Source organism: Micromys minutus (assembly GCF_963924665.1).
Source record: "Micromys minutus genome assembly, chromosome: 22".
Taxonomy (NCBI): Eukaryota; Metazoa; Chordata; class Mammalia; order Rodentia; family Muridae; genus Micromys; species Micromys minutus.
In genome coordinates, this window is record NC_137957.1 from 16,270,238 (window position 1) to 16,287,985 (window position 17,748).

Here is a 17,748-nt window from a genome sequence, read left to right on the forward strand (position 1 = left end):
GCCTATCTTGGAAATAGATCTGAAGACCAGGCTGGCCTCGAACTCAGAGAGCGACCTGCCTCAGCCTCCAGAGTGCTGCAGCTAAAAGCATGTGCCGCCACCCTGGTATCCAGACGTGAGTTTATAAAGCACAGTTCACTCCTGAAAGAGTTACCTGAGGTGAGCACACTTGGCATTTCTGCAGTCTGCTTTCCTCTTCAAACTGAACACAGTTTAAAGGAATTAAAAAGAGGTTCTGTAGCAGCTGGGCGTGGGAAGACCCGGTGTGTGGTCCCCTCACTGAGGAGATGGAGATTAAGGGATTGCTAGGAGCTCAAGGACTGTGTGTCTCACCTAGGAAACCCTAGGCCAGATTCAAGGAGGAGGAGAAAAGTATCTATGAAACAGTGAGTTTGTCCTGCTTCTAAGCCCTGTGAGCAGATAACAGTGCCACTGGGGTTTGCACAGTATTGTGAAGCTTATATGTGACAAAATGAAAACAAACATGGTGACTGGAGAGATGGCTCAGTGGTTAAGAGCACTGACTGCTCTTCCAGAGGTCCTGAGTTCAAGTCCCAGCAACCACATGGTGGCTCACAACCATCTGTAATGGGATCTGATGCCCTCTTCTGTGTTTGAAGACAGTGACAATATACTCATACAATAAATAAGTAAATAAATATTTAAAAAATAAATAAAGAGTTTGAAGGGACAGTTCAGTGGTTAAGACCACTTGCAGTTCCTTGTAAAGGACCAGGATTCAGTTTTCAACACCCACGTAGAACTGACAGGAACTCTGATTCCAGGGGAGCCCAGTGCTTCCTCTGGCCCCTGCATATCCATGATGTACTTTCATACATGGAGGCAAAAGTCATTTTAGCTGAATTCCAGTATATTTTCTAACAGTTTATTTCTTTGAACATAAGATTAATTCTTTGCCCCAAACTGTTCTTCTTATAATTGTGTGTGTGTTTTAAAAATTAGGATCTGAGAGATGGTTCCGTAAAAGCACTTTCCCTGCAAGTATGAGAACCTGAGTTAAAAATCCCAGGACCCATGTGTCTTAGTTAGGGTTTTACACCTAAGTTGACCAAGGCAACTCTTATAAATGACAACTTTTAATTGGGGCTGGCTTACAGGTTCAGAGATTCAGTCCATTATCATCAAGGCTGGAACATGGCAGCATCCAGGCAGGCATGGTGCAGGAGGAGCTGAGAGTTCTACATCTTCATCTGAAGGCTGCTAGCAGAATATTGGCTTCCAGGCAGCTAGGGTGAGGGTCTTATATCCCACAGCGACACACCTACTCCAACAAGGCCACACCTCCTAATAGTGTCCCTCCCTGGGCTGAGCATATACAAACCACCACACCATGTAAAGATCCAGGCAGAGCTACACATGCCCGTGGCACTGGCACATGAAAGTGATGACAAGCAGATCCCAGGAGTGATGCTCAGTCAACCTAGTTATCTTAATAAATACTAAGTCACCCAGCTAACAAACTCCTTAAGACCCTTCAACTAATACTCTCCAATAGAGCAGACGAAGATCACCAATTTTACAGTAAGTAGAAATGCTACCACCAAAGGAGAAACATATAAATTTAAAGTAATGGTCTTGATTAGCTTTATTTACAATCCTAGAGTCAGACAACACTCCATGCCGTAGAAGAAAAGTGTTGCAGTGAGCTGAGCAGAAGAGGTTTGCTCTAGCAGCAGAGAAGGGCCAGGAACAGCAAGAAAAGGGAGCTGCAGACTCTCCCACCAGGGCCCCACCACAGCTGTCTATGAGGATATGCCACAACTGTACTAATAAATCTCTGAGGTCAAAAACAGAGACAAACGAAGCTTGGGGAAACGAACACTGATTGGAAGCTAAGGCAAGAGGGCCACACATCCAAGGCCACCCTAGGCTAGGTAGCAGAGTGCATCGAAGGACAAGACAACAATAAATGGACTGGGAATCTCAAAGTGAGCTTCTGCATAAGGCCAGGACAGCAAGGCTAACTAAAGAATCGTTAGTATTGGGTTACTTTGCTTGTAAAATTAAAACAGAGACAATTTGACTATGCCAACCAAAACTGGCCTATGTGGAAAATCTGGCTATCTCTATGTCTTCAATTTCCAAATAATTTAGCCTTGATTTCGTAAGGTAGAACTTTCCTGAGTGACTTTTTTTTTTTTTTTTTTTTTTTAATGAATATGAGTACACTGTTGCTATCTTCAGACACACCAGAAGAGAGCATCAGATCCCATTACAGATGGTTGTGAGCCACCGTGTGGTTGCTGGGAACTGAACTCAGGACCTCTGGAAGAGCAGTCAGTGCTCTTTAACTACTGAGCCATCTCTCCGGCCCTCTTGAGTGATTCTATCTTGGCGAATCTAACTTGTTGTGGATGAATGCAGGAGCTCATCCACATCAAAGGATTTTTATTTAGTGATTGAAACAGGAAATAGCATATCAACCGGGTTATTTAATAGATGAACAATCTGTGTGTGCACATGTATGTATGTGTGTGTGTGCTTTATGTGTGGATGTAGCATGCATGGAGGTGGGGCTGAGTTTGGAGGCTACAGAACAATTTTGTGTAGCTGGTTTTCTCTTTACCAGGGGTCCAGGGACAGAACTTAAATCACCAGGCTTGCAGGGCAAGCTGCTTGCCAGCTGGCCCTTCTAACATTATTTTTGTAATCTGGTCACTTAATAAAGAATGACTGCTTTCAAAGTGGGAAAAAAAAAAAAGTAACTGAACTGAATTCCCCAGGGGCTGGATATACTGCCCTTTCTCTTACAGCACTTTGAATTTGACAGGCTACTATATTACTGCTCTTTTCTTTTCTTTTGAGACAGGGTATCAAAACAAACAAACAAAAAACAAAACAAGAACAAAAGCATGCTGGCCTCTAACTTAGTAGGAGCCTAGGATGACCTTGATTCCTGCCTCCACTTTACTCCGTGCATGGGAGGGGGCACAGTAAAGAAACTGCTGCCATGACTGTTCCATCAGTGTGGGTAAGAGAGAGCAAAGATCCAGAGGCATCTAGAAGTGTTCGCAGTAGAAAGAGAAACAGATTGGGCATGGCCAGGGCTAAGGAAGCTAGAGGACTGGGGAGAATAGTCATGTTAGCGAGAGATAAGAAGGAACAGACCCGGACACCACGTTCTTCACTTGGGAAATGCATTACCCCAGGTGGACAAGTGGTGGGTGCTGCTTCTGAATCTGCCAAAGAAAGAAGAAGGTGTCTCTGAGGAGTGGTTTTTAAGGAGAAAAGGGGAAGGCTGTGTGTACTGACTGGTTTTGTGTCAACTTGACACAAGCTGGATTTATCACAGAGAAAGGAGCCTCCATTGAGGAAATGCCTTCATGAGATCCAGCTGTAAGGCATTTTCTCAACTAGTGATCAAGGGGGGAGGGCCCAGCCCATTGTGGGTGGTGCCATCTCTGGGCTGGTAGTCCTGGGTTCTATAAGAAACAGGCTGAGCAAGTCAGGGGAAGCAAGCCAGTAAGTAACATCCCTCCATGGCCTCTGCATCAGCTCCTGCTTCCTGACCTGCTTGAGTTCCAGTCCTGACTTCCTCGGGTGATGAACACCGATATGGAAATGTAAGCTGAATAAACCTCTTCCTCCCCAACTTGCTTCTTGGTCATGATGTTTGTGCCGGAATAGAAACCCTGACTAAGACACTGTGTTAGGATGAGTTGGCAAATCCTGAGTGGACATGTTAACCAGCTAATGAATTTTGATAGTCAGACCTTGGAGTTTTAGTCAGGAAGTGGCCAAATAAGGGAAGAGACCTTGGTGGCTAGGTTTAGGAATGTAATCTAACGGTTTAGCCATGGAGAGGGTATGGGAGAGGGCCACACCTGCTGCTGCTGTGTCTGCAATGCCTGGGCCTGTTAGAGCTCTCAGGTAGTTTTGTGAGCAGATGAGAGAGCACAGAAATTAGTGAAGAGTCGGGATCTGAGGGCAAGTAACTAAGAAGACAGATGGAAAATTTGTTTCACAAGTTCCCGAGGAATGCTGGCTTGTATCTAACTGCCAGGAATCCTATGGTTCAGCCAGAGCTCATTTCTAGACTTTTGGAGGGCCTGAGACCCAACACTCTGAGGTGCTGGAACAGGTAAGTATCCTTACATTCAAAACTTTAAAAATAAAAATAATATGATAATGATAATAACAATTGTCAAGCTTTCTTAGTGCAGGCTTGCTTCAAAATCATGGTGATCTTCCTGCTTCAGCCTCCCCAAATGTTGGTATTACAGGGTTTTCGATGTGGCTTTTTGTTTTGCTTTTTTGGATTTCTTAAAAAACGGCTGATTCTGTAAAAGAGAAATAAATAACAACGATAGGAAACAACCTCAGAGCCCGTTTAGTGAGGCTACACCACAGTTCAAAGAAAGAGGTGAGCTCCCCGAGACAGCCAGATCCTGCAGAGAGGGGAAGAACCCCAAACAGGAACGCTGAGGCCAGACTCTTTCCAACAGCTTCTTAAGTCCAGGTTATAGACTTCCGGCTCCCCAGCAGGATGCCCCACCCAGACCACGCCCACAAGTCCACCTCCGGCACCACACCCAGACTCCGCCCCCTTTCCCGCCCTCTTCCTGCCTAGCGGCACCGCCCAGCCACGCAGTCACGCCCTGACAAACTTCCGCGCCTGCGCCCACTGGGCCTGCGGCTGTAGACGAAAATCGCGCATGCGCCAAATGAGAACGTTGTTTCTCTGGGGGCTGGCTTAGTCTGAGCTGTGCTTCCGGGTCGAAGGGTTTGCTTCCGGAGAGCGGGAAGGCTGAAACGCGACGGCCCGGCTGCAGTCAAAGTTGCGAGGTTCTAGGTGGATACGGCTGCGGCCATGGACAGGTCAGTCCTGGTGGGGACTCCTCGGTTAAGACTTTGGCTCTCGCCTGTTAGCGACTTGACTACCTCCTCGGGAAGCGAAGGAGGAGCCGAGGTCTGGCCATTCAATCCTTCCTTCACCCTGCTAGGGATTTGGCTCTTGGTAGAGGAATGGCCGCTTGGCGTGTGTGGAGCGAGGATGCAGAGAATGCGGATCCTCGCGTTCTACGCGCACCTCCGGGGTCTCGTCGCCACTCGCCCCTTGCCGTTCGCTCTGATGTGTGCGGAGTCGGTCGGTGGTGGTCCGGCATTCGAAATGCTAAGTGAGCAGTCGGAGGTCACAGCCATCAGAGATTGTGCAGGGAAGACAGCCAAGAAGTGTAATACGATGTATTTATTATACTGTACTGCGGGGGAAATAAAGGGAGATGTTAAATCTCCCTGTCACAGGAGTTTCAGGGAAAACTGTAAAAGTAACTTGCTAGCTTTTCAGTAACAGTAGCACGTTACTGGTACTGAAAACATTGTGCTAAGGTTTATCTTATGTGTGTTCCTTAAGCTTTAAGTAGTGCACTTAGTTTTAGAGCAATCCTGTGAGGATCTTATCTATACAGAACAGTGAGCCTGTAAGAGATTTAAGGAACCACATAGATAGAACCAAATTATGTGGCTAGAAAATAGTGTCATCCTTTTGTCAGAGAACGGTAAGCCTGTGAGGTTAAGTTATGGGGCTGGGAATACAGCTCAGTGGTTGAGTGCTTGCATAGCAAGCCTTAGGTTCTGAAGAGAGAGAGAGAAAGAAACAGATTACCAGCAGAGAACTTTGTAGCTCCATAAAGCTGTTTGATAAATAACATAAGTAGATGTACATCAGGTGACAGGGGAACAAATATAAATCTGTAAAAGAAACATACTCGGATATAAAGTCATGAAAAATGTTCATGCTTATGTGGCTGAGTGCTCACAGCAATATGTCTGGATGGACATCATGGGCTGAACTAAATTGGGATGGTGTTATAAATACTGTGCTGGAAAGTGAGTTTCAGTCTGTAGGACAGAGGGAGCTAGCTGGAGATTTCAAGAAGAAAGGTGTACTAGAAAAAATTCCACTTGGTTTAGTCTTTAAACCTTCAGGTGACAGTGTTGGAGACATCCTTAGTTACATGGAGAGAAATCACTTGGATTGTTCGTTCAATTCACTAGAATTCCTTCACTTCTTCTTTGATCCCACCAAGTCATATAGTACTCACAATCTGAAGTGTAGTCTTGGCTGCATAACAATGTTTGGTTAGCACTCAGGCCAAAAATATAACAGTGGCCTAATATGATTGTATTGTGTAGTGACTGGCTTAACTTGTATGAATATATTCTATGAAGTTTGCATGAGAATAAAGTAGCCTAAAGAATAATTCTCAGAACCTGTCCCATCTTTAGGATTGTTCTTGATACTGCTTTCACTCCATATCTCAGATTGGCCTGGTACTTCCTGTGTAGTGCAGTTTGGATTAGAGTTGTGAGCCTGGGCTAAAATCAACCACTTCAACAAGCAGCTACCCCATTTTAGAGAATGCAGAACACCTTTCTTGTGAAGAATTCTGCAGTTAAGCAACTCTTCGGTCCCCTGGAGGAAAGATTTATCTTCCTGAAGCTATACTGTGGTACAGAGTTCAGGTTTTAATAACTCCACAGGGAACATAACATACTAGGAAGTCAAAGACTCATAGCTGAGCACTCGGTGAGATTTTGGGGAATAGGCAGGACTTAAAAACAAGAGGTTATTCTTGGGAAAAGATAGAAGACTTGGCTGTTGGGGTGAGCTGTCCCTTGACTGACTCTGATCCTTTGCTCTGTCACTATAGTCCTTTGAAGATGCTAAGAGATTATTTATACTATTCTAGGAGTGGCTTCGGGGGGATGTCATCCCCTGTGATCCGAGAGGCGGAGGTAACAAGGACTGCACGGAAGCATAGTGCTCACAAAAGAGTTTTAAGTATCCTTTGCGTGAGAATTATACAGATTACAGAATGCCTTGACTCAGCACTGTGGGATTGTCTTCGAGGCATTAAACATTAGCTGTGATCAAATTGGCTTACCTCCATTGGTGTTTTACGTGGTAGATACATGTTCTCAGTGAATGTCCACGAGCTTAAGATACCTGTTTCTCTGAAAAGCATGTTCTATTTCACTGCTAGAATGTCATAGTAGTCAACTAGTAGTCAAAACTTATTATCTGATAGCCATCTGAGAATTTAAATGGCAGGTGGATTTAACAACTATGTACAGAAAAGGTGGTATCCATAAAATCTTTGTTCTTGAAAGAAATGCATTCATGTATATTGTGTAGTAAATCTGTGCTTAACTTTAATGATTTTCTTTTTCTCTACATGGAAAACATTCCTTAATTCTTCCTAAGTTCAGGCCAACCCAGATGAAAATTTTGGTACTACTACACCAAGAAGCCAGATTATTCCTCGAACTCCAAACTCATTTCGACAGCCTTGTAAGATTTTGTTTATGCTTTGAAAGTATTTAATAGAGTAGTAGTCATAATACCAGCTGGCATTTATATAATCTTCATAATAAAACATTTAGCTACAGTATCAGAAGGTAAGCACAAATGGTTACAGTGATCAGAGCTCCTGTGAACAAGGAACTGTACTTTACATCAACACATAGTAACTGTGACATCTGCTTTTCCAAGTGAGAAGGCAGACTTGAAGAAGGTGATGTGAGTGAATATCTGGACAGCTATTTAGTGCTGTTATGTAGACAGTGAAAACAGGATTCCGACAAGTTGCTTTACTCCAGAGCTCCGCCCACTACCGTGCATGCCCCAGTATGCTCTCTGAAATGAGATGACAGGATTTGCTGACTGCTGCCACCTTGTTCATTTTAAGTCTGCTCAGTTACACCTAGATAAAAAGTAACTTTTGTAGTTAAAAAAGACGTAATAGCATGATAAGCTCAACTTTAGGAAAATAGGTTAATTCTTCATAACATACAAATGTTAACATTTAAACCATTTGATTTGAATCTAAGTAATTAAAAACTGAAATATATTGTATGTATATGTGGGTATTCCATGTTCTAGACTGCCTAGTGACTTCTGGTTCTCCTGTCTCTTTTCCCCAACACTGTGGTTACAATCATGTACCACTGTGCCTGAGTTTTCTACATGGATGCCAGGGCTCGAACTCAGGTTCTCACGCTTATACAGTGAGCACTTTACCAACCGAGCCGTCTTCCCTGCTCCCTGAAAACATTTCGTTGGCTTGTTTGCTTTGTGTTGACAGTGTTCTTCCACTTACAGTCACTCCACCAAGCAGAAGTTCACTGAGACACCCAGATATTTCCTCCATTCTTGGAACAGAAGGGAGGTCTCCCCGGCACACACCTTCTGGGTACCTGGGAAATCTTTCCATGGTATGTATAAGCAAGTGCACTTCTCTACTAAAAGCCTTTTAATGAAAGTTAAAGTCATATTCATCATGAAAATAGTTTCAGGTTGTATAGAGTGATACCATTGGTTACACATTTGAAAAAAAACCAAATGTTAGCATATGTCATGTCACTAAAGGAAAATAATAGCAGTAATATTTTGGGTCAAACACCAGAGTCGGCTGTTTGCTGACCTAGTGAATTGCATTCTAAAACCATGGGTGGCTGTTAAAGCCAAGCTCTTGTTTTGTTTTGCTTGCTTGTTGGTTGGTTGATTGGTTTTGTGTTTTTTGGGTTTTTTTTTTTTTTTTTTTTTTTTTTTTTTTTTTTTTGTTGTTGTTGTTGTTGTTGTTATTGTTGTTTTGAATTATTTATTTTATTTTATATGAATACACTGTAGCTGTCTTCAGACACACCAGAAGAGGGCATGAGATCCCATTACAGATGGCTGTGAGCCACCATGTGGTTGCTGGGAATTGAACTCAGGACCTCTGGAAGAGCAGTCAGTGCTCTTAACCACTGAGCCATCTCTCCAGCCCCAGTTGGTTTTGGTTTTGTTCTTTCATCACAGGGTTTCTCTGTGTAGCCCTGGCTGGCCTGAAACGTGCTCTGTAGACCAAGCTGAACTCTGCCTCTGCCTTCTGAGTGCTGGTATTAAAGGCAAGTGCCACCACACCTAGCTGTTTTAAAGAAGGCAGAAGAGTAAACTGCTTGCTTCACAAGCATGAAGCCCTGAGTTCACATCCCAGGAGTAAAGTAAAAGCTAGGCATCACTGTAACCCCAGAGCTAGGGCCTGGTGAGAGACTGGAGGAAGAGTAAACTCCAGATTCAGTAAGAACACTTACCTCCAATCCACAGTGAAGAAGTGTGTGAGCAAAATGCCTTAACACCAACCACCCCTGGCTTCTGCACCCTCCACACTGCAGAGCAGAAAGTGACTGCTAGGGGATGTCAGCCATTGTCAGGACGAATAGGACTGCCTGCCTGTGGGGTCTGACCTGGGGGGCCTCCAGCTGGATTGAAGGGAGGACCGCGCCTGTGTCTGCTCTCAGTTGATTTTTCTGTTGTAAGGAAAACCCTCCTCCACATTTGATTACATGCAGACTGGTGTGAAAATACCAGAGACTCTAAGGTGAATCTTTTTCCTCAAGACAGAAGAGAGTATTTTAGGAAAGGATTAGACACTCTAGGAACTACTACTGCACAATACTGAAAACAGCAGAAGAAATTTTGCTACAGTGCATGCTAGTTTTACATGGTTACCAAAAGAATACCAACTGGGGGGAAACATTGTATTAAAGAAGGAAACAAAATGTGCAATATTTGTAACTTTTAAGGCATATTAAATTCTAAAAATGATTTTGTCATAATTGCCTATTTAGTGACAATGGCTTTATTGCTTTTTTGTTTTTTAAGGTTACTAACCTAGATGACAGCAACTGGGCAGCTGCATTCTCATCCCAGCGTTTAGGGTTCTACACAAACACGGAGCACCATAGTATGACCGAGGACGTAAACCTAAGTACTGTCATGCTACGGGAAGATGACCCTGGAGAGGCTGGTAAACAGCTTTGAGATTTAAGTAGCTTATTAGTTTGATGAGATCAAAGAAACCTGTTCCTGTACATCATCAAAATGTGATTTTTTTTCCTGGGCATAGTGGTACAGACTTGTAATCCAGCACTTGGGAGGGAAAGGCAGATGGATCTCTGGGGTTTGAGATTGGCCTAGTCTTCCTAGTAATTTCCTGCCAGCCAGGACTACATAGTGGAATTCTGCCCCAACAACTCTGTGTGTGTGTGTGTGTGTGTGTGTGTGTGTGTGTGTTGAGTGATGTAAATTTAAAAGTACATTTATTTCTAAATTTTGGATTCTAGAAGTCTAAGCTGAGGGTGTTGCGGGTTAGTTAGTGCTTGCAGGTTATCCCTTTCCTCCCTCACTCTGTGTGGTCCTCCTCCTATAATACAGTTCTGTTAAGCTGTTTGTCATGGCCGTTTTTAAAATGTGTTTGGATGTTTTGCCTATATGTATGTATCCACTACTGTGGAGACCAGAAAAGGGCATTGTATCTCCTGGAGTTACAGACGGTTGTGAGCTTCTATGTGGTTGCGGGACTTGAGTTGGGGTCTATGGAAAAGCAACCAGTGCTCTTAACTGCTGAGACATCTCTTCAGCCCCAGTATCTGAGGATTATGATTTGAGCTTTAAAATTTTTTTTTGTTTTACATGTCTTGAAGATTGAGAGCTTTGTCTCAGCACTCATTTTGAGTAGTGTCCTGTCATTTTAATGTGACCAGCAGACTGTAGGTTGTTAGTCGACTCTCATCTTTAGTCTTTCTTTACTTGGAGAACTCCTGTTTCTTTAGGGTTAGATTTGAATCTAACATTCCTGATGTGCAATAATTTTGATTTTCACTTTACTTTTCTGACAGTATTCTGACTTGCGGGTTTGATTGGTTGTCCCTGTTCCTTACGGAAGATGTCATTTGAGTGTACATTTGTACTGTTTGTCACTGAGGCATTCCTACCAAGTATAGTCAGTATGTGCCATGTAGAGTTCCTGAGTAATGCGTGTGCTGGGTGTCGGAAATGTGACGTGGCAGTAGTTCAGATGGTCTAAGATGGCCCTCCCTTGGTAATAATTGATAATACGGAAAATTCTAACTAGTACATACTTTCAGTTTTTTAAAAAGATATAAGAAAATTAAAAATATGCAAGCTAGATTATATTAATTTTAATTTGTATATTAGTATAAAATTAATAGAGTAAAAGGCAGTTGATGCAAATGTGTCCAACTAATACTGAGTTAATATTCAAAGTATATAAAAAATTCTTAAGTGTGGCTTATAGCTATAAATCCTAGCATATAAATCTGGATGCTAAGATAGCAGCATCTCTATGAGTTCAAGGTTATCTTGGGCTACAGAGAGAGACTTTGTCTTAAAACACCACACAGAGAACAGTTTTTATAACTCAACAGCAGATCATCAGTTCAGAGAAAAATAAGCAAAGGACATTTCTCCAATGAACATAGACAGTGGCGGTCCACACGTGGAAGTGGTCCAACTGGACAGACCATCTAAGTCAAGCTGGTGGCCCACAGTAACCTCATCATTTAAAGTACAAGCAAAAATAAGAGTTCAAGACTAGCCTTGGCTTTGTAACAAAATTATGACAGCCTGGGCCACATGAGACTTAAAGAACCAAAACACCATCAACAGAATGCAGTAAATCACTGTTGCCTGTGGTGGCACATGGTGCAGCGCTCAGCAGGCAGAAGGGAGGCAGGTCTCTCCGTTTGAGGTTTCAGAGCCATCTAGTAAGCCCCTCAGAAAGTGTGTGCGTGCGTGTGTGATTTAAACATACTGAGGCCCATAGCACAGTAGCACACTACTATAATCCCAGCACTTCAGAGGTGGAGGCAGGAGAATCTGTATGTGTGAGGCATCTCGGGCCGCCTGAGACCCTGTCTTGGGGGAAAATACTGTATCACTCAGCCTATGAGGTACTTATGGTGATTAACTTGGCAGGGGTGAGAAAAGTATGGGCTATAGGGTTACTGGTTAAAGTTAAATTTTATAAAATGTTGGTGCAGGCAACAGTACAGTGTGATACATGTACCCGATGCCACTGAACACACACATACAGATTGTTTAAAATGGGTAACATTTTGTTGTTCTTTGTTTGGTTTTGGTTTTGAGACAGGGTTTCTTTGTGTAGCCCTGATTGTCCTGGAACTCACTCTGTAGATCAAGCTGGCCTTGATTCAGATATCCACCTGTCTCTGCTTCCCAGGAGCTGGGATTAAAGGTGTGCACCACCACTTCATGACTAACAATTTGTAAAGTTTTTTTAAAAAATGTTATGTTTGTGAATTCTTTGCCTATGTGGATGGATGTGCACCACAAGTGCCTGGCGCTCTTGGCATGCAGAAGGGGACATCAGCTCTCCTAGAACTGGAGTGATCATGGATGGTTGTGAGCTTCTGTGTGGTGTGGGTACTGGGAACCAAACCTGGCTTCTCTACAAGAACATCATGTGCTCTTGACCATTGAGCCATCTTTCTCCTAAGCCCCAAGTCACTAGTTCTTAAAAATAGAGTTGTGGAAGGAGAGAAAAGATTCGTAGTTATTTTTGTGGTTTTAGCCCAATAAAACTTAACATATTATACTAACTTTGTATTCCCTTCGTTCCCTGTGTTTTAGCATCCATGAGTATGTTCTCTGATTTCCTGCAGTCTTTCTTGAAGCACTCTTCAACCACAGTCTTTGATCTTGTAGAAGAGTATGAAAATATTTGTGGTAGTCAGGTAAGCTAATTATGTCCTATGGTTGGTCAACTTAAGTGCTTGGAGTTTCTTGTCTCTGGAGAAAAAAAAGGAATCTGCTCCTTAGAAAAGAAAGTGTGAGGCTGCAGAGACGGCTTAGTGGAAAAAGCCTTATCTGCAAGCATGGGGCCTGAGTTCAGATCCCAGCACCCCAGGGCCACACACCTGTGGGAGCAGTAAGACAGACCCAGGAGGCCGTCACTGGCAGGAACAGATGCACCTCTTTATCAGAAGACACTGATAATGAGGGAGTCCTGCATAGGTGGGAGCAGGAATGTCGGGTTTTCCAGCTTTCATTCAGTTTTGCTGTGAACCTGAAACTGCTGTTCATAAAACAAGAAGCAGAACTTCAGAAAATGGTCACATGTGAGAATAAACATAAAATTGGCTTGGGAAACAGCCAAGCAAATAAAGTGTTTGCCACCCTAGGATGAGGGCCTGACTTCAATACATGGTAGGGGTGAGGGGGGGGGGGGGAGGTTAGAGAGGACTGGTATTGAGGATGTCAGGGTAGAGGCAGGTGGATTGCTTATTGGCTGTCCAACCTAGCCTGTCAGTGAGCTCCAGGTTCAGAAAAGACACTGTCTGAAAAATTATGGTGGCAAACTAGGTCTAATGGTGCATGCCTTTAATTCTAGCACTTGAAGGTAGAGGCAAGACGATATTTGTGAGCTCAAGGCCAGTCAGCTGTATACTGAGACACAGTCTCAATAAATAATTAAGGTGGAGACCTCTGACCTTTATGTGCATGCACACACCCTAAAACACCCTCACAGGTGTGCAAATACACAACACATACATGCATCCCAAAAGTCAGAATGAATGCACACACAGTTTGGGGGGGTTATATCCAAAATGTGTTTATTGGGAAGGATCCCACTCATCTTGAATCAGGGGCCTTCAGTGCTGCTTCCCCCTGAAGGAGCATCCTTCTGTCAGCCTGGCTTTTCCACCTGTGGGCTGACTGTTCAGTGGAGCAGCCAACACACAAGACCACCGTTTGTGCATGATTGAGGTCCGTGTTGATTTCATAGCATCCTGGGCATTTCACGTCCATAAAGTAGGAATTGGGGCTCTGCACCAGGTGCTTTTTCTTGTGTTTCCTCTCCTCCTCTTCTGGAGAGGGATGAAGGAGATCCTTTTCGAGAAGCATATTCTTGTAGGGAAGTCATCACCGCTGGAAAGGTTACTTTTGTTTTTCAAGACTGGGTTTCTTTGTGTAACAAACCTGACTGTCCTGAACTCACTTTGTAGATCAGGGTGGTCTTGAACTCACAGAGAGCTGCTGTCACTGCCTCCTGAGCACTGGGATTAAAGGTGTATATCATTGCATCTTACAGCATTTAATAGTTTTGGGTTTGTTTGTTTTATTGGTTTCCCCGCACATGTCTATATTGTATAAGAATGTCATGTCTGAGCTTGACAGTTACTCAAGTGTTTAGATCACAGACTGCTCTTTCAGAGGACCCCAGTTCAATTCCCAGTATCCGTAGTGCTCAACCACCTGAAATTCCAGATGCAGAGAGACCCAACTCCTCTAGCCTCTGTGTGCAACTCCATCCCTGAGAACATTTCTCAACACAGACATGCACAAAGATGTAATTAATTGAAAAATAAACTTTAAAGTGTCAGGTCTTCTGGAACTAAAATATAGACAGTTATGAACTGCTATGTGGGTGCTGTGGAAAAGTGTCAGGTCCTATGGAAAAGCAATCACTGAGCCACTTCTCCAATGTTTTATTGTTTTTAATGTATGAAAGACTGCATTTGTGTGGAGGTCAGAGGACAGCTTGTGGGAGTCAGCTCTCCCTTCACCATGTGGTCAGGTCCATAGGCTGGACATCAGCGCATGCGCATTTCCTACTGGACCATCCTGTCAGCCCTCAAATGACGATTCCACAAATGATTAATGTGCAGATGTTACTTTTCCTAAGTACTAGTCTTCAGAGCAGGTCTTTTGTGGTTGCTTTCTGACAGGGTGGGTAGTGTGAGTCTTGTATTCTAATGAGGAGGACGATGTCTCAGTCCCCTTAGGTGTGCTATTCAGGACCTCTAACAGATTTCATTTGCCTCCAGTCCCTAAGCTTCCTGCTAAACAATTTTGTATGTGTTTCAAGGAAAATATTTGAGTAGTTTTCATTATTCTTATGTGCCCAAAATTTAGTGATCGGTTCCCAAAAGGGTTCTAGATCACTAAATTAGAGAAAGCAGGAACATTGTTGACATTTTGTTTAGAAATAACATGGTTTGGTACCAGTCTTTAAGAACTTTATTTTCTTGGTTTGTTAACATCATAAATTTTTTAGACATAATTTTAAGGTAGTTATTGTTACTGGTTCATAAGATTTTGTAAGATAAATTTAACTTGTCCTATGGGTAGATATGTGGGGATAAAAAAATATATACCTGTGGCTAGTGTTGTTGAATCTGGAGATTAAAGTGTATTAAGCTTTTATGTATATTCATATAAATATGTTTGCTCAGATTAGCACCATTTCTTGAGAGGATGTTATACTGCATTCTATTAAAAACATAGGTAGTCAGGAAAATGTATATGTTTGTATATATACTGTACAAGATTTCTGCTAGCACTCTACTCAAGAGTTGTAGACAAGCAGCCTCTGTACACTGTGTTTCTCACGTAGGTGAATATCCTGAGCAAGATAGTGAGCCGAGCAACGCCCGGACTGCAGAAGTTTTCCAAGACAGCCAGTATGCTCTGGCTTCTGCAACAGGAGATGGTCACGTGGAGGCTGCTCACTTCTTTGTATAGGTAATGTTGTGTAGAACTCATGACTCGTAAGTGAGATGAACAGAAGGTAATAAGGCAGTTAGGCAGATTAATTCACTGTTCATGAGAGGTAGACTTAGGTTTTGCTAATCTGGGATTTGTCATTTCTAATACTTCAGGTGTGGAGAATAGGTTATGAGGAAGAGGGGCTATCAGGTATAAAGCTGGTAGCTACAAATGTATCAGTCTGTAGCCAGACAAAATATACTCATGAAACCCCAGGAGGCTGAGGCAGAAGGGCTGAAAGTTTGAGGCAAGCCTGGGCTGCAGAAAGTAAGGAAAAAAAGAGACCAGGTGGTTTGGAGTTTTATTATGAAATACTGAAAGAAAATCATGATTAATTTTGCCACACGAAAAGGCATGTGCCCTGGGCGCTGTTAAGGCTACAGTAGTCGTTGCCAGTTTAGTTCAGGCGTTGGCACTAGAGTGGTGACGTAGTCATTGCTTACTTCCTAGTTAAATGTGACGGTGGAGTTAACTGCATCTCATTGGTTTCTCCTAGTAGAGTGTGGAACAGCTTAAAAGGTGGTTTCATGCATTTGTGTAAAGCTTTTTCATTTTGTATTATTTTTCCTAGAGACAGAATACAGTCTTCATTAGAAGAGGAAAATATGTTTGCAATTGCTGTAAGTTTTCTATTAATTTTTTGCATCACAGGTTCTTTTTCCATTACAGTTTGGAGATTTGAGTTTTCAACCCACTATTCCCCATTTTAAAAATTTACAAATAAGAAATGATGCTCAAAATAATCAAATACTTATATTTATGGGTAACAGTAAAAGTTTTTATCCCTCTAATGTAATAACTCTTTACATTCTATCATATGGTTTCTGTGCATTTTATACCACATACATAATAAAACTTCTCTCAAATAATTAGTTTTTTATTTTCCTTTTTTGAGACAGGGTGTGGTTTTTGTAGACCAGATGGCCTCAAAATCACCACCCTTCTGTCTCTCTGTCTTAAGTGCTGAGATTATACACCACCACACCACACAGCCTTGTATTTTTTTATTAATTTATTTACTACTGGGCATTTTTTTAGACAGTCCCCTGAAGTATAGACTGGCCTAGACCTGTCTTTCTGTCAAAACTGCTGGGATTGTAAAGGAGCGGTGGCACCCAGTCAGGCCTCATGGATGCCAGGCAACTCTGCTAGCTGCATAACTTTATGTTTGCTTTTAAAAAATTCATTAGTAATAAATCTGTGTGTCAGCAATAGTAATTTTATGTGGGGTTATCTTTTCTCCTGTCCCCCAACTTATTTTTATTTTATCAACTGTCCTGCTGCTGAGACCATAGCTCACACCGCCATGCCGTAATCAGCAATCTTTTCCTTCTCTCTGTGTGTGTGCGTTTCCCTTATATTGTGGAAATGACAGATGTTCTTTTCATGCAGTGCTGGGTGTGGACTCAGTTTTGTTCATGTGAGGCTAACACTGTGATGCTAAGCCGTGTACCAGCTCACAGACAGAATTTTAAAAATCCAAGTATAACAAACTAAACTGTCAGGTAAAAAGTAAACAGTGTATAGTTTAAATTTTATTTATTTATGTGGGTTTTCGATACAGGGTTCTCTGTGTAGCCCTGGTGGTCCTGAAACTCGATCTGTAGGCCAGACTGGCCTCCATCTCAAGAGCTTGATCTGCCTGTCTGCCCCACAGGTGCTATGATGAGAGTGCACCGCCACTACCCACCTGGCTTTATGAATCATTTTTATTCTTGGTTTTCTTGTTGTTATTGTTTGTTTTGTGCCTTGTGTGTTTTTTCGTTGGTGTTAGGTTGTTTGTTTCTTTTTAAAGATTTGATTGTTTATGTGAGTACACTGTTGCTCTCTTCAGACACACCAGAAGAGGGCATCAGATCCCATTACAGATGGTTGTGAGCCACCATGTGGTTGCTGGGATTTGAACTCAGGACCTCTGGAATTACAATCAGTGGTCTTAACCACTGAGCCCTCTCTCCAGCCCTGGTGGTGTTTTTTACTGTGCACTGGTGTTTTGCCTACACATAAGTCTGTGTGGAGTGTCAGATCTTGGAGTTACAGACACTTGTGAGCTGCCATGTGGATGCTTGGATTTGAACCTGGGTCTGCTGGAAGAGCAGATAGTGTTCTTAACCACTGAGCCATATCTCCAGCTCCTATAAATAACTTTTTAAGAATACATACATATACAGCCAGGTATGGTGATACACATCTTTAATATAGGAATTAGGAGACAGAGGCAAGCAGGTCTCTGTGGGCTCCAGGCCATCCAGGCTATACAGTGAGACCCTGTCTAAAAACATAAAAGAGAGCCCATAAAGCAAAGGGTAAATAAATACACAGATTGTTTAAGGTGCTCATTTGTAACTGGCTTTGTTTTGAAGTCATCT

The 17,748-nt window shown here is 42.7% G+C and overlaps 1 protein-coding gene and 1 pseudogene across 2 annotated transcripts in view; one reads left to right on the forward strand and one right to left on the reverse strand.

Moving 5' to 3' along the window:
* Positions 1-4,748: 4,748 nt before the first annotated feature.
* Positions 4,749-17,748, forward strand: part of NUP107 (nucleoporin 107) — a 38,077-nt gene continuing 25,077 nt past the window's right edge. Inside the window, exons 1-8 of the mRNA XM_080935284.1 lie at positions 4,749-4,839; positions 6,714-6,805; positions 7,229-7,315; positions 8,126-8,238; positions 9,671-9,815; positions 12,461-12,564; positions 15,228-15,355; positions 15,951-15,999. Coding sequence (XP_080791410.1) covers positions 4,832-4,839; positions 6,714-6,805; positions 7,229-7,315; positions 8,126-8,238; positions 9,671-9,815; positions 12,461-12,564; positions 15,228-15,355; positions 15,951-15,999 — 726 coding nt within the window. The 5' untranslated portion in view covers positions 4,749-4,831. The remainder of the gene's footprint in view (positions 4,840-6,713; positions 6,806-7,228; positions 7,316-8,125; positions 8,239-9,670; positions 9,816-12,460; positions 12,565-15,227; positions 15,356-15,950; positions 16,000-17,748) is intronic.
* LOC308434617 (small ribosomal subunit protein eS27-like) lies at positions 13,483-13,735 on the reverse strand (annotated as a pseudogene). The gene has a single exon. The product of its transcript is annotated as a small ribosomal subunit protein eS27-like (transcript).